Source organism: Mytilus trossulus, chromosome 3 (assembly GCF_036588685.1).
Source record: "Mytilus trossulus isolate FHL-02 chromosome 3, PNRI_Mtr1.1.1.hap1, whole genome shotgun sequence".
NCBI classification, from domain to species: domain Eukaryota; kingdom Metazoa; phylum Mollusca; class Bivalvia; order Mytilida; family Mytilidae; genus Mytilus; species Mytilus trossulus.
Window position 1 is genome coordinate 48,283,863 of NC_086375.1, and position 14,368 is coordinate 48,298,230.

The following is a 14,368-nucleotide window of genomic DNA, read 5'->3' on the forward strand; positions in this document are numbered from 1 at the left end:
CTATGATTTTGTTGTCATTTTGAGGCCTCTGTGCTGAAGACATCATTAAGGTTAAATTTAAATGATATATAAAGTTTTTGTTTTTATATTTAAAACCAATTTTATTTTTTAAAGAAAACATTTTTGGAGGAATACTGAATACAACTACATGTAGTTGTATAATTTCATTGGTGAAATTTTACAAGGTTTTCTAATACTTATTTTGCAAGATTTTTTTTTACCCAAGTGGAATATAGAATAATAATATTACAAAAATGATCAAGTATTAGATATTTCTTTTTCAGATGTTGGTTAGCTTGAAACAACAATTTGTAGAACTGTTATCAGATATAGGATTTGTAAGAGAAGGAATAACATTCAGAGATGTAGAAAGAGCTGCCAGACGTCATGGTGGTGATGGTGTTATAGAACTCACAGGGGAAGAGGTATGACATGAATTAGGCTTATTGTTTTTTACCCTTTATATACAAAGTAAATTTTTGTTTCTAGAAAAGTAGTATTGTAAAATTAGAGATTGGGTATACTGTAGATTCATCATAATTCGTTGGATACCATTTTTTGTTTGTTTCGTGGGTAGAGGTATACCATATTTTTAATAGGCTTTTGTATACAGTGTTTGGCATAACCAGGATATCAAATATCATGGAATATGCAAGTTTTCAGCAATCAACAAAAAATTGATACCCAGAAAAAAAATGAAACCACTGTTTACCATTAGACTGTTGTTTTTTCCTTTTGAATGTTTTTACATTAGTAATTTTTGGGGCCTTTATAGCTTGCTGTTCGGTGTGAGTCAAAGCTCTAAGTTGAAGGCTGAACCTTGACCTAAATGGTTTACTTTTATAGATTGTGAATTGGATGGAGAGTTGTCTCATTGACACTCATACCATTACTTCCTATTACTAACACATTAACCACATGACACAAAAAAGGAAGACATCTAGAGTTTGACATACAATCTTCAACAAAAGACAGATGTCTGTCAATATAGCAAGCTGTAGATTGCCCAAGTCTACCTATCCTGTTCAGTACATTTAACACTAGCTGTTGTAGTTTTTCTGAGGATTAGTCTATCATTGATAAGTTATGAGGTTAAAGTATTTGATAAGTTATGACATTGGAGTGTTATTTTCTCCAAAAAGTTAGCTTATTTTCTCTTTATAGCATTTAAAAATAGTTTGCAGAATGTCTATGACTATTTTATCATTCTATCAGGATTCATATAATGTTCTGCCTACTTTTTATCTAACATCTGAATCAGAAGTAATCTACAATTCTTTATTGAACAGTGAATTGATAGGTAGTTTTATTGATTGTAAATACCTTGAAGGTAATGAAACATTTATTCAGAATTTTTTCTTATCATTATAACAGAAATTATTTGACTGGAGAGAACAAATATGATTGTTTAACAAGCTCCATTAAGTAAAGTGGTGCAATTCAAGGTCAGTCATAGAGTAGAAACCCATTTTATAAAATTGGTATATTAAAAGTATGTATCAATGATATTATCATTATAGTGATGTCTGTAACATTAACCAATGTTTATATATATTAACAGGCTAACATCAATTTAAAAAATCTGAAACTGGTATCAGCTATCCTGGTTGGAGCACTTTACCCTAATGTTGTACAAGTCATGACACCTCAGTCCAAATTTAATCAGAGTAGTGCAGGTAAATAGTAACATATTAATTTCAAGTGTTTTATACAAGAAAATCAAGATTTCAATATATTTATAGTCAAACCTGCTATGAAGGTTGCCTATATTAAACAAAAACCTGTCTAGTGAGAATGTGTTCTTCTTGTCCCATTATAGTAAGACACTTTATCATAACTTGCAAATCACTTTGATTGTGGACAAGTTGTGATTGACTTTCAGGGTTATTTGAAGAACTAATGTCTAAACAAATTTAATTTATTGAATAAAATTCAAAACAGTGTGGCTGTGGATATTGATTGACGGATTAAATTCATCCATTGACTGGGACAATTTACTTGAACGTTTGTCTGTAACGACGTACCTACGATAGACATTTAAACTGTGGGGTCACCAAACTCTTTAATTATAAAATAATTCGAAAAATTAACCAGGAATAATCTTTATGTTTTGAACATCGTGTTATTTCTTATTAATTTTTTGAATTACTTTATTTAGGTGTTGAGAACCTTTGGTGACCCCATAGTTTAAGAGTCTTTTAAAAGTGCATAGTGATCAGTGGTCGTTACATAACATTGTTCACCTAAACTGTCCTAGTCAATGGATGAATTTAATGTGTCAATCAATGGCCACAGCCACATTGTTTTGAATTTCATTCTATAATCTGAAGAAAGATGAAGAGAAGTTAACTTCACTTATGAAAAAAACCCAGCAAGCTTGGCTGACACTAGGACATCCACAACAGGTTATAGTGGGTTTTTTGGTGATTGATGATTCTAATGTAATATGACTGTAATGCCAGTTTTGATTGGATGAGGTCTGCTGTCAATTCCACAGTTAGCAGGGCCAGTCATTGACAAGATAGCTGCATAATTTATTTTATGAGTGACAGTGTCTATGTCTTAATGAAACATCATCTAATGTTATACTGTAAAATTATATATTTTGAATTAATTATTAAAAATGTAACCTGTATGTTGTAACTAACATTATCTTCATTAAAGGTGCTGTTTCTAAATTTCCAAAACCAGAGGAGCTGAGATTTAAGACTAAGTCTGATGGCTTTGTGAGTATTTGATGAAAGCTATAAAACATATGTTTTGGGTAGATGTTTTTAAAATGTCTAATACATGTACCTGTTTCCTTGCATTATTTAAGCAAACATTCTGCATCAAGTCCAATGTTGTTAATTTCTACAAATACATTTATGTAGAATTATTTATAGCTTTTTATTACATATTCCTCCGACAGATTTTTCTCTCAAGAAATTGTAATCTTTGATGCAAAGAACTTTTGATCAGTTAGAAATGTGTTGTTTTTTAAGATTAGTAAATTATGAAATGTTGATGTGTTGTGAATATTTGTGAATTGTTTTTGCTGTATGTTTTCAAGTGACACTGATATTTCTTAGGAAACATATTTTGTTTTTTTCTAGATACATATCCATCCTTCATCTGTCAACTTTCAAGTGAGGTACTATGAGAGTCCTTACTTGGTATATCATGAAATGGTCAAGACATCTAAGGTATGTATAAATAAATCACACATTCCTAACAAATTGTTTTAAGAAAATGAGAAACTACACTAGGTTTCATTGATTCATTTATAGATCCTTTTCAAATAGATGGAGGCTTCAACTCATCAAAAACTAAGATGAGCTCGATCAGAAAAATGAATCAGATATCGTTTTTTGGAGAAGGAGACTTGATGAAATATCTATTATTAATTCTTACCGTCATGATAGTTTCTTGGTTTTTGTTCAGATCTACTTATAATTTGAATGAAGCTTTCATTTTTTAAAAACCTTGCCCAAATTTCGTTAATCAGAAACACTTGAAATGGATAATGAAATTAATTTGATGTGTTGGAAGCACTTTTCTGGATTTCCCTTCATCAGGAATTCTCATGTTTAAATTCAAAAGCCATTGATGTATAAACACTTGTCAAACTGTTGTTAGCTTCTTTTTATTTTGTCATCATATCCTCTTCAAATTTGGATTGCCATTCATCAAAATTTCAAACAAAATTGAAGTCTCTTCAGTATCTAGGATGAGTTCAATGATCATCAAAATTTGAGTTAGTGGGAACAATTTCATGGGGTTTTATGTTGTATGTTTCTTGCTTGCTCACTTTAGTTTCTCTCTTTCTTACAGCTTTTACATTAATGCTAGCAAGACAAATCTTTTGTTTGGCTTGCTTGCTTTGCTTGTATCAATGTTTGCTCAAGCATGGCAATTAAGATAGGCGGGGCTTCAGCTTGTATAAATCATACTTAAATTTTATTGGACGTTATGTTTGAGGTTAAGGACACTAAATTTTAAAACATCACAGGATGACAAATATAAAGCGCAATCGTAGAAATGGAAGCCAAAATTTCTCCAAGAGATGCATTTTCATCATCCAACTTTTAAGACTGTCGTCTAGTACTTTTAGTAAAACAAAATAGCTATTCGAACACACCTACTCTGATTTTGTGATTCATCACATTGTTATTTCAAAGTTTTAACCATATATTTCATCTTTTAGTTCTGTGATTTTTTTATGTTATAAAGTCAACCTGTAGCTTTGCTATATTAAAATGATAGAATCTGAAACGAAATGATTTATCAAATGTTCTTGCTTTGTACGTTCTCAAGACAAAATAGTAATCTCAAACACACCCTAACACAAGAAGGTACACTCGATTTTCTCTTTTTGATACAATTGTTACCAATTTCTTGATTTTTTTTTTCTTGAGTCGCATAATGGAAGGGCAGACACGGAAATAACTGAACATATAGCTTGATTTGTTCTCCGTCCGTGTTAATTTTTAAAAAATCAGAGGTTACGCATTTTATTCATCCAACTTGATAGATAATCATGTCGTCGACTTGATATCTAATTGTTCTGCTTAACTATGTAATCTAGATAAATTGAAAACTTATGCAAATGTTTGTTTTTTTACAATAAAACACTTGGTATTTGAGAAGAAAATTGTTATTTTATTTGTTTCTATTAACTTTTAAAAAATTTGTTACTAAAGTTAATATTACAGAAAACATGTATCGCCTTCTCTATTTCTCTATCAACATAGAATAATCAGTTTTAAGGTTTGCATGCAAAAATTAATCCAAAGTGCGCAATATTCAATAACAATGAACATAATAAATAAAAGGGATGAATTGATTCATTTCCCCTCCTACTTAATTTATCCCTTTTATTAGGGAATCGAGTGCACCTTCTTAAGTTCATGTAGGGTGTGTGTAAGATGAACACTGTCTTGAAAACGTACAATGAAAGAATATTTGATATATCTTCTCGCTTCAGATTCTATCATTTTTATATAACAAAGCTACAGGTTGACTTTATAACATGAAAAAATCACAGTACTAAAAGATGAAATATATGAGTCAAACTTTGAAATACCTATGTAATGAATCACAAAATCAGAGTAGGTGTTTTCGAATAGATATTTTGTTTTACTAAAAGTAATTGACGATAGTCTTTAAAGTTGGATGATGAAAATGCATATCTGCGAGAAAAAAAAAATACAATTTGAAAAAAATTTCCTCGTATATTGCTATCAAGTTGGCGTCGTCGTCCGAATACTTTTATTTTTCGCACTCTAACTTTAGTAAAAATGAATAGAAATCTATGAAATTTTAAGACAAGGATTATGACAACAAAAGGAAGGTTGGGATTGATTTTGGGAGTTTTGGTCCCAATATTTTAGGAATTAGGGGCCAAAAAGGGCCCAAATAAGCATTTTCTTGGTTTTCGCACTATAACTTTAGTTTAAGGTAACAGAAATCTATGAAATGTTGACACAAGGTTTATGACCACAAGATTGATTTCGGGAGTTTGGGTTCCAACAGTTTAGGAATTAGGGGCCAAAAAAGGGCCCAAATAAGCATTATTCTTGGTTTTAGCACAATAACTTTAGTTTAAGTAAATAGAAATCGATGAAATTTAAACACAATGTTTATGACCACAAAAAAAAGGTTGGTATTGATTTTGGGAGTTTAGGTCCCAACAGTGTAGGAATTAGGGGCCAAAAAGGGACCCAAATAAGCATTTTTCTTGGTTTTCGCACCATAACTTTAGTATTTACTAGAACACACCCGTGATTTTGCAGGTCCGTGAATGAATTAAAGTATATAACTATGCGCAAGCCTTATTTTAGTATTAGTTTTGTATTCTGATAAAGTCATGCTGATTATAAGATACACAGTTTTCTCTGCTTTCAAATCTTTCTGTTTGAACCCGTCGAACTGGAACTTATCAATTATTGGTAATCAGGTAATATTAATTATTTGGAAAACAAAAGGTCCTGGAATGGAGTATTTTTCAATGAACAGCATTGTCCTTTATAAGTTATAAATAAAGTTGAATTCTTTGATTTGCTGTTTTACGCCATGCCCGCTAACAAATTGAAAACTATACCTATGCGCCTTATTATCAGTACAGATTTTTAGTATTCGTATTGTTATCTTAGAAAGTCTTACTGATTAAAACACTACAATAGGTAACAATTTGACAATTTAGTAGTGTCAACGTTTCCCTGTGATTATGAACCGTGTGTATAGCATATTAATCCTGAATACACCGTTTGGTGGTGCGCCTGTCAGATGCGGAACGTACAGATAAGGTAATATGTAACAGGTAAATATACTATTGGTATCGGTATCGGACTCGACCCGGAACTTCTTAATTATTGGCAATATTAATTACGTGGAAAACAAAAGGGCCTGGAGTGGTGTAATTTTTAATCTATACCTTTGTACCATATTAGTTATATATAAAGTTGAATTATTTGATTCGTCGTTTTTACGTGATGACGGCTGACAAATTGGACCTCGTAATTTTAGTATTATAGATGAATAGAAATCTATGAAATTTGAACATAAGGTTTATGACCATAAAAGGAAGGTTGGTATTGATTTTGGAAGTTTTGGTCCCAACAGTTTAGGAATAAAGGGCCCAAAGGGTCCAAAATTAAACTTTGTTTGATTTCATAAAAAAATAAATAATTGGGGTTCTTTGATATGCTGAATCTAACTGTGTATGTAGATTCTTAATTTTTGGTCCTGTTTTCAAATTGGTCTACATTAAGGTCCAAAGGGTCCAAAATTAAACTTACTTTGATTTTAACAAAAATTGATTCCTTGGGGTTCTTTGATATGCTGAATCTAAAAATGTACTTAGATTTTTTTTATTATTGGCCCAGTTTTCAAGTTGGCCCAAATTGGGGTCCAAAATTAAACTGTGTTTGATTTCATCAAAAATTGAATAATTGGGGTTCTTTGATATTCCAAATCTAACTGTGTATGTAGATTCTTAATTTTTGGTCCCTTTTTAAAATTGGTCTACATTAAAATCCAAAGGGTCCAAAATTAAACTAAGTTTGATTTTAACAAAAATTGAATTCTTGGGCCTCTTTGATATGCTGAATCTAAACATGTACTTAGATTTTTGATTATGGGCCCAGTTTTCAAGTTGGTCCAAATCAGGATCCAAAATTATTATATTAAGTATTGTGCAATAGCAAGAAATTTTCAATTGCACAGTTATAAATTCAGCTATAGCAAGAAATCTTCAATTGCACAGTATTGCACAATAGCAAGAAATATCTAATTGCACAATATTGTACAATAGCAAGAAATTCCAATTGGATTTAAATCGGAGTTATCTTTCTTTGTCCAGAATAGTAGTTGAATCAACTTAAATCATTGTTTTATACAATATACAATGTATATTCACTTTTACTGCCAACTGATAGATTAAAACAATCTTTACCATTCAATCATTGTCAGTGATAACAAGCACTTTTTTGACATTTTAATATTTTATGATGTATTTAAATGAGTAGTTATTGTTGCAAACTTCATTAGAAATTTGAATTGAGATCAGTTTTGAAATAAGGGAAAGGGGGATGTGAAAAAAAAATTGGGGGGGTCAATTTTTTTCATTTCAGATTTCATAAATAAAAAGAAATTTCTTCAAACATTTTTTTGAGAGGATTAATATTCAACAGCATAGTGAATTGCTCAAAGGCAAATTTTTTTTTAAAGTTCATTAGACCACATTCATTCTGTGTCAGAAACCTATGCTGTGTCAACTATTTAATCACAATCCAAATTTAGAGCTGAATCCATGCTTGAATGTTGTGTCCATACTTGCATCAACTGTTCAGGGTTCAACCTCTGCAGTCGTACAAAGCTGCGCCCTGCAGAGCATCTGGTTGGCTTCTATTTCTACGATTGCGCCTTATATTTGTCATCCTGTGATGTTTTAAAATTTAGTGTCCTTAACCTCAAACATAACGTCCAATAAAATTTAAGTATGATGTATACAAGCTGACGCCCCGCCTATTTTAATTGCCATGCTCGGGCAAACATTGATACAAGCAAAGCAAGCAAGCCAAACAAAGATTTGTCTTGCTAGCATTAATGTAAAAGTTGTAATGACTATATTAATTATTATACATATCTATTGAAGATTCTTTGACACTGGTTTTATAGAAATCCCATTTAAAAGTAACTGAATGTAACTTTCTGAATGAACATGATTGTATGTATTAACAAAAATTTTTATTCATTATTACTTGTAATACTAGGTATACATCAGAGACAGTACTATGGTTAATGTGTATCCACTGTTGTTATTTGGAGGCGGATTATCAGTAGATTTAGACAAGGGAAACTTTGTACTATCTGTAGATGATGGGTGGATTAAATTTATAGCCCAGTCACATCAGGTATCAATTCTTTGTAACATTTTCTTTTTTAACCTGAACAGAAATGAAAATAGTTCGACATATTGGCTATAATTTATATTTTGCATGATTTTGTACTGGAAAAAATTTGGTAAATAAGTTGCTCCTATAAAATTTCTTGGTAAACAGTACTTTCTGTAATACAGAATTCCATTTTTGATGAATTTAAACAAAAATCATGATCTCATAGCTTATAACAAATATAGTCTGTTGTTGTAATACATTTTTGTACTTATATATTTTCAGATTGCAGAACTTGTGAGACAATTACGGACAGAGTTAGATCAGTTATTAACAGACAAAATAAAGAATCCACACATGGATTTGTGTACCTGTCCAAAAGGAAGTAAAATCATCGATACTATTGTAACTCTCATTTCAACTCAGTGATACAATGTGCCTTACAGTCCTCAGGAATAGGATCCGAAAGAATTGTCGAAACATATAAAACACAATATGAATTGTTTGGTTTTGGAATGAACTCTGATTACTGGTGCTTAGTTATGGAAATATCATGATATAAGTAATGCATAAACTATTGTTCACCTGCATTAACTCATTAAAACAACACAGATAATAAAGAAAGACCATAAAATTGAAAATAGAAATGGTGAATGTGTCAAAGAGACAACTTCCCAACCAAAGAGCAGAAAACAGCAGAAGGCCACTAATGGGTCTTCAATACAGAGAGAAAATCTGGCACCGGAGGTGTTCTTCAGTTGGCCCTAAAAACAAAAATGTGTACAAGTTCAGTGATAATGGACGTCATAGGCAAAAGGCTTCTGACTTGGGACAGGTGCCAAAATGTGGCAGGGTTAAACATGTTTATTTGAGATCTCAACCCTCCCCTACACCTCAAGCCAATGTAGAAAAAAACCAAATACACAGCAATACACACAGTAAAACTCAGTTTAAAAGAAGTCTGAGTCAGATGTTAGAATTGGTAACAAAAGAAAATAAACTAAATGTCAAGGATACAAAAATTAACAAATGACTACTAGTAGTTACTGCCTAGATTATTTTTAGTCTGAGAACCTTACAAATTTGGATTATTATTAAAAAAAGGCAGACATTATTGAACATTTTCAGTGTTCAATTAAAAGGACAGAAAACAATTTTGCAATTGCTGTACATGTATATTCAAGCCTAGTCATAAAAACCAGTTTTATTTGTTATGCTTTATGAAATTAAGACTACTTGTAGGGTACCAATTTTTGTGAATCCATCCAACCACATAATTTAGTACAAAATAAAATACATCAGTCCAAAAACCATAACTCAAAATAGAATGTGAATGAAATGTAATTTCACAAACCATGAACATAAATACACGGAAAAGACCTCCAGCAATATGACATAAATTTATGAATTAAGGTAAATGATTTTAGGTGACTGGTTTTGGTATGAAATGTTTAAAATGTTTTTTGGTTCAAATTTAAATTGGGTTTTCCCTTGAATATTGTTTATAGGGTACTTACATATAATTATATTATGAATATTCATTGGCATTTTTTAAAATATAAATTATCAATCCTTACTATTTGAAGGAGAGCTAGCTACACGAGTCAGCTGTTATATTATATATATAAAATTTTTGTCTGATTGCATATAAGTGCTTTTTTTATATTTTCTGGCACTTTCCTTTAAAATTTATGAAGCTATGACCTCTTGAGTAAACATTATTTGTATTTTAAGGTCAATTTTGTATTTTTTTGCCATAATTTTTTAATTGTTTTTGGCATAATTAACTTTAGCAATCCACGATCCGTAAAATTTTCTATTGATGAATTCTGAATCAAAATTAGAATCTTATGGTCACAACACATTTGTTTATACTTCAGAGTATATATTACTTCTTCATTACCAATTTTGTGGTCCACTGAACATAGAAAATGATAATGGGAGTGGGGCATCTATGTTCTATGGGCACCTTTTTGTTTGATATTTGACATCAAGAGTCAGTGTAATAAATAATCACTGTAATGATTAGTAATAAAGTATCAAATGTCTTCCATAAATGATATATACATGTGTGTAAATGAAACATCCTACTTTACTGCTGCTTAGTTTATGTTTGTTTTTTTATGATGTTTTTTATGTAGTTGTAAAAAAGAATTGTGAGAGGATATATTTTTGCTTGTTTATGTATTGTTGCTTTATTTTAATTGTCACAAAATTGGCATTTTTATGCTATCTCCAAAAATCTCAGTGGATTCTAGAGACAGTAACCCAACAACACAATAAACTACAAGAAAAAACATGGACATGTAAACACAAAAGTCAAACCAAACATATAGGTCTAAACTGCCCTGAGTGTAGGTCTTTCTGACTGTCAACAAAAATTTATTTCTGATGGTAACTTTAATTTGCCATGACATAATCTGACTGTCAACAAAAAAAAAAAATCTTCTTCATAATAGCTTGAATTTGCCATGACATAAATCTTTTACTATAACTCATAGACTACTTAGGAACATTAAAAAATATATCAATTTTGACTTTTTCTTGGGTTGAGGTTTACCTTCAGAATTTTTAGTTACAGAAACTCATATCATCAAAAATGTTCTAGTAAGTCATAAACAATTAAGTTTAACTTAGGATACATTTTCATTGTAAGATTTTTTTTTTTGTGTGAAAAGATCCCTTGCAATTACCTAGAACGAAAGGAAAGCAATCAAGTTGATTGTTTCAAATGTTATATATTTTTTAAAGTAAAATTGATATGGCAGAAAGGGTTGACAAAAAGTTTGGGAATACATGTTTTAAATTTATAAATAACTAGTAAATGTCATTTTAACACTGTGATATGTAAAAAAACAAAATTTATTTATAATGCTATTGTTGACAAATAAAAATAGAAATATGTGTTTTGTTTGATTACTAGTACAACTGTATCTGGAAAGTATGATTATTGATATATAAAAAAAGATAAAAAGTTATTAATGAGAGGTCCTAAAAAAAAATCTTCCTTATACATTATTAATTTAATTTGGGATGTAGCACATCATCTGGTTGGCTAACGTTATTTTGTTATCAGCCCATAGACATATTTAGTCATGTGACCGTGACGTCATCAACATTTTTTATGGTTTTCTAAGGTTTAAAATGGAATTTAGAATTAAATTATAAGATATGACTGTAATATTTGTTCTGTCTATTACAAATAACATAAAAAATGTGGTGCACACTGTTAAATAACCGGCTACGCGCGTTATTCAGTGTGCACCACATTTTTTATGTTATTTCTTGATAGACAGAAAAAAAATATTACAGTCATTCCTTAATTGGACTGATATCTGACATGGACACATGTATTTTCCATGAAAGTGAAAGGACTGTGTGCATGTGATTCATATTGCAAGGAAAAGATATATGGAAGTTTGGTCTTTTGATTTGTTTCCTTCAAAAAGTCTTCAAATGAAATAGTTTATAACAATATTAATTTCTGGTTTGATATATTCATGGCAAAAACTATACATTTATAAACCAGGGAAAACTTTTCATTTCAAACTATTAATCATCAGACAGCAACCAACAACAAATAACAAATTACAGGCTTACTCCTCCCTATTCAGGGACAGCACAATACAATGTAAAGAGCAGTTGGAAAAGGCTTAAATCATCAGGTAAGCAGCATTTATCCAAAATCAGCACCTTTCAAAAAAACTAGAATCCACAAGGTACTGATCTGAGAAAACTAAAAGTTGCTTAAAGCTAGTTCAAAGCAATTCCAAAACATGAATAAGTCATATCTTCCAGATTTAAATTTCATTCAATACACATCCTAGGGTCTGTATAAAGACTTCATTTACAATCTTAAAAAAAAACACAGCTCTGTAAAATGCCAAAATATAAGAATTAACAGGATGTTATACTAAAAGAGTTCATAACTGTATAGCCATATATATTTAGTAAAATCAAAATCAATGCTAGTATCAGACAGGGCGTAAGCTAGCTTGGTTCCATCCCTAAGTATGCAGTATGCCTTCGAAATAATTCAAATATACAGATTTCAAAAACTTATCAAATAACAGCTGAGTACCAGTCTAGGGGGATTCATAATCACCAGAGACATATATACACATATATATATGTCTCTGTAATCACTAACCAGCTGTTATCTATTTACATTTTCTGAAATGCAATCACAGCAAATACTAATCATTTGTCTTCTTATTACAACTTCTGCAATTAAGTCATTTACAATGCAAAAACTAGGTGAAATGAAGATACTTTTGGATTAGTTTTATTTTAGAATCATATGATTACTTGCTGTTAACAAATTTTGTATATGCAAATCATTCTTGTGGTACATGCATGAATAATTTTTTTTATCAAACCTGCATGTTCACAATGATTTGTCGGGGTTCTATAAGATGATTCTATTTTCTTTTAAAAAAAATCAATATATTAACCAAGCTTATTGGAATTCAGAGTGAGCATGTATGATATATTTTTGAAACAGGTAACTAAATGATTATGAATTTACCTTTCCCAAATTGTCTCATTTTGAGATCGAGTACTGGTCAGTACTAGCTTGTGATACCTGATGTCTGATTTGAAAACATTTTGTGTTCCCTGATGGATTTTTTTTTATAATAGCTCCAGTTTAAGTTTGTATGTTTTTTTTTTAATACATAATGGAAATTTTATCAATCTAAATTGTGTATTACAAGACAGAACAAGTACACTTTAGTATTATGATCTATTATATTTTATAGACAATAGACAATAGACAATAGACAATATTTTATTGGCACAAACGCATTTACAATAAATGGTAATGACCGAATGGATAAACAATTTGCTATACATGGTAGTAAAATACAAACAATTATGTATATATGTGAATAAACGATTAAAGGTATAATGAAAATCTATTACAATAGATTACTTCTTGCATTAAAACAATTTGTTATGAAAGAGGAAGATAATTTTAGTGCCTTATAGGATGTATTATTAAGTATGAGATTTATTATATTTTTATCACACAATGTGGTTACACTTTTTCCTGTAATATTAAGGTTTATGTACCCTTCTGTAGCCATTTTTGTACGAACTTTTCAAACTTCAATTGTATCAAAACTACAGATATAATGAATAATAGAGATATACCATTTTGTATATATTCCAAGGGGAAACTTGATGCAAAGCATTATTTTTTACTGTTTCATTGCATTTAATAGAAAAAGAGGACTTTGTGGCAAATAAATCAAGATTTTTATAGAAAATCCACAGCCTTTATCCTTGTACTCTCATATTTGGCAATTTGATGACTGGTAGATATAGAATTATTACATGCAGTGCTAGCATTGATTTCCTTAAAACAAGTTTATAAATGTAGTTATTGGTGAAAACAAATATAAATATGGTCAAAATCAAGTGAACCTTTTAGGGTGCGCTCGACTTTAGTGAATCAGCACGAGGTGTTTTGGAATTTACAGGTTGCTTAGAACTTTTTGTGAAAAATAAACACTAGCATATCATAGAAAATCAAGTGAGTAATTTATGTTTCAAATTTTAAAACAAAAATCTTGGTATTAAAGGCTGTGGATTTTCCACAAAAATCTTGATTTATTTGGCACAAAGTCCTCTTTTTCTATCAAATGCAATGACACAGTAAAATATAATACTTTGCATTAAGTTTCCCCTTGGAATGTGTACTAAATGGCCTTTCTCTATTATTCATTATATCTATAGTGTTGATACAATTGAGGTTTGAAAAATTCGTACAAAAATGGCTACAGAAGGGTACATAAACCTTAAACATTTTTATGATCTAGTACACTTGAACTCAGAATGGAATATCAGATAAAATTTGATTACAAACTTCTACAATCACTAGATTTCATAATTTATTTACTATTCTTTATAAATATTTCTCTATTTATAAAACGATTTGTTAATGATATAAATCTTAGATTTTTGGAAATTTTAAATCCAGCACATTATCT

The 14,368-nt window shown here is 30.2% G+C and overlaps 1 protein-coding gene across 1 annotated transcript in view; it reads left to right on the top strand.

Annotated features, from left to right (window-relative positions):
* LOC134711692 (putative ATP-dependent RNA helicase DHX57) overlaps nucleotides 1-11,279 on the top strand; it is a 31,687-nt gene extending 20,408 nt beyond the window's left edge. The window contains exons 22-27 of the mRNA XM_063572468.1: nucleotides 285-425; nucleotides 1,562-1,676; nucleotides 2,665-2,726; nucleotides 3,096-3,185; nucleotides 8,256-8,396; nucleotides 8,661-11,279. Coding sequence (XP_063428538.1) covers nucleotides 285-425; nucleotides 1,562-1,676; nucleotides 2,665-2,726; nucleotides 3,096-3,185; nucleotides 8,256-8,396; nucleotides 8,661-8,804 — 693 coding nt within the window. The 3' untranslated portion in view covers nucleotides 8,805-11,279. The remainder of the gene's footprint in view (nucleotides 1-284; nucleotides 426-1,561; nucleotides 1,677-2,664; nucleotides 2,727-3,095; nucleotides 3,186-8,255; nucleotides 8,397-8,660) is intronic.
* The last annotated feature ends 3,089 nt before the right edge of the window (nucleotides 11,280-14,368 follow it).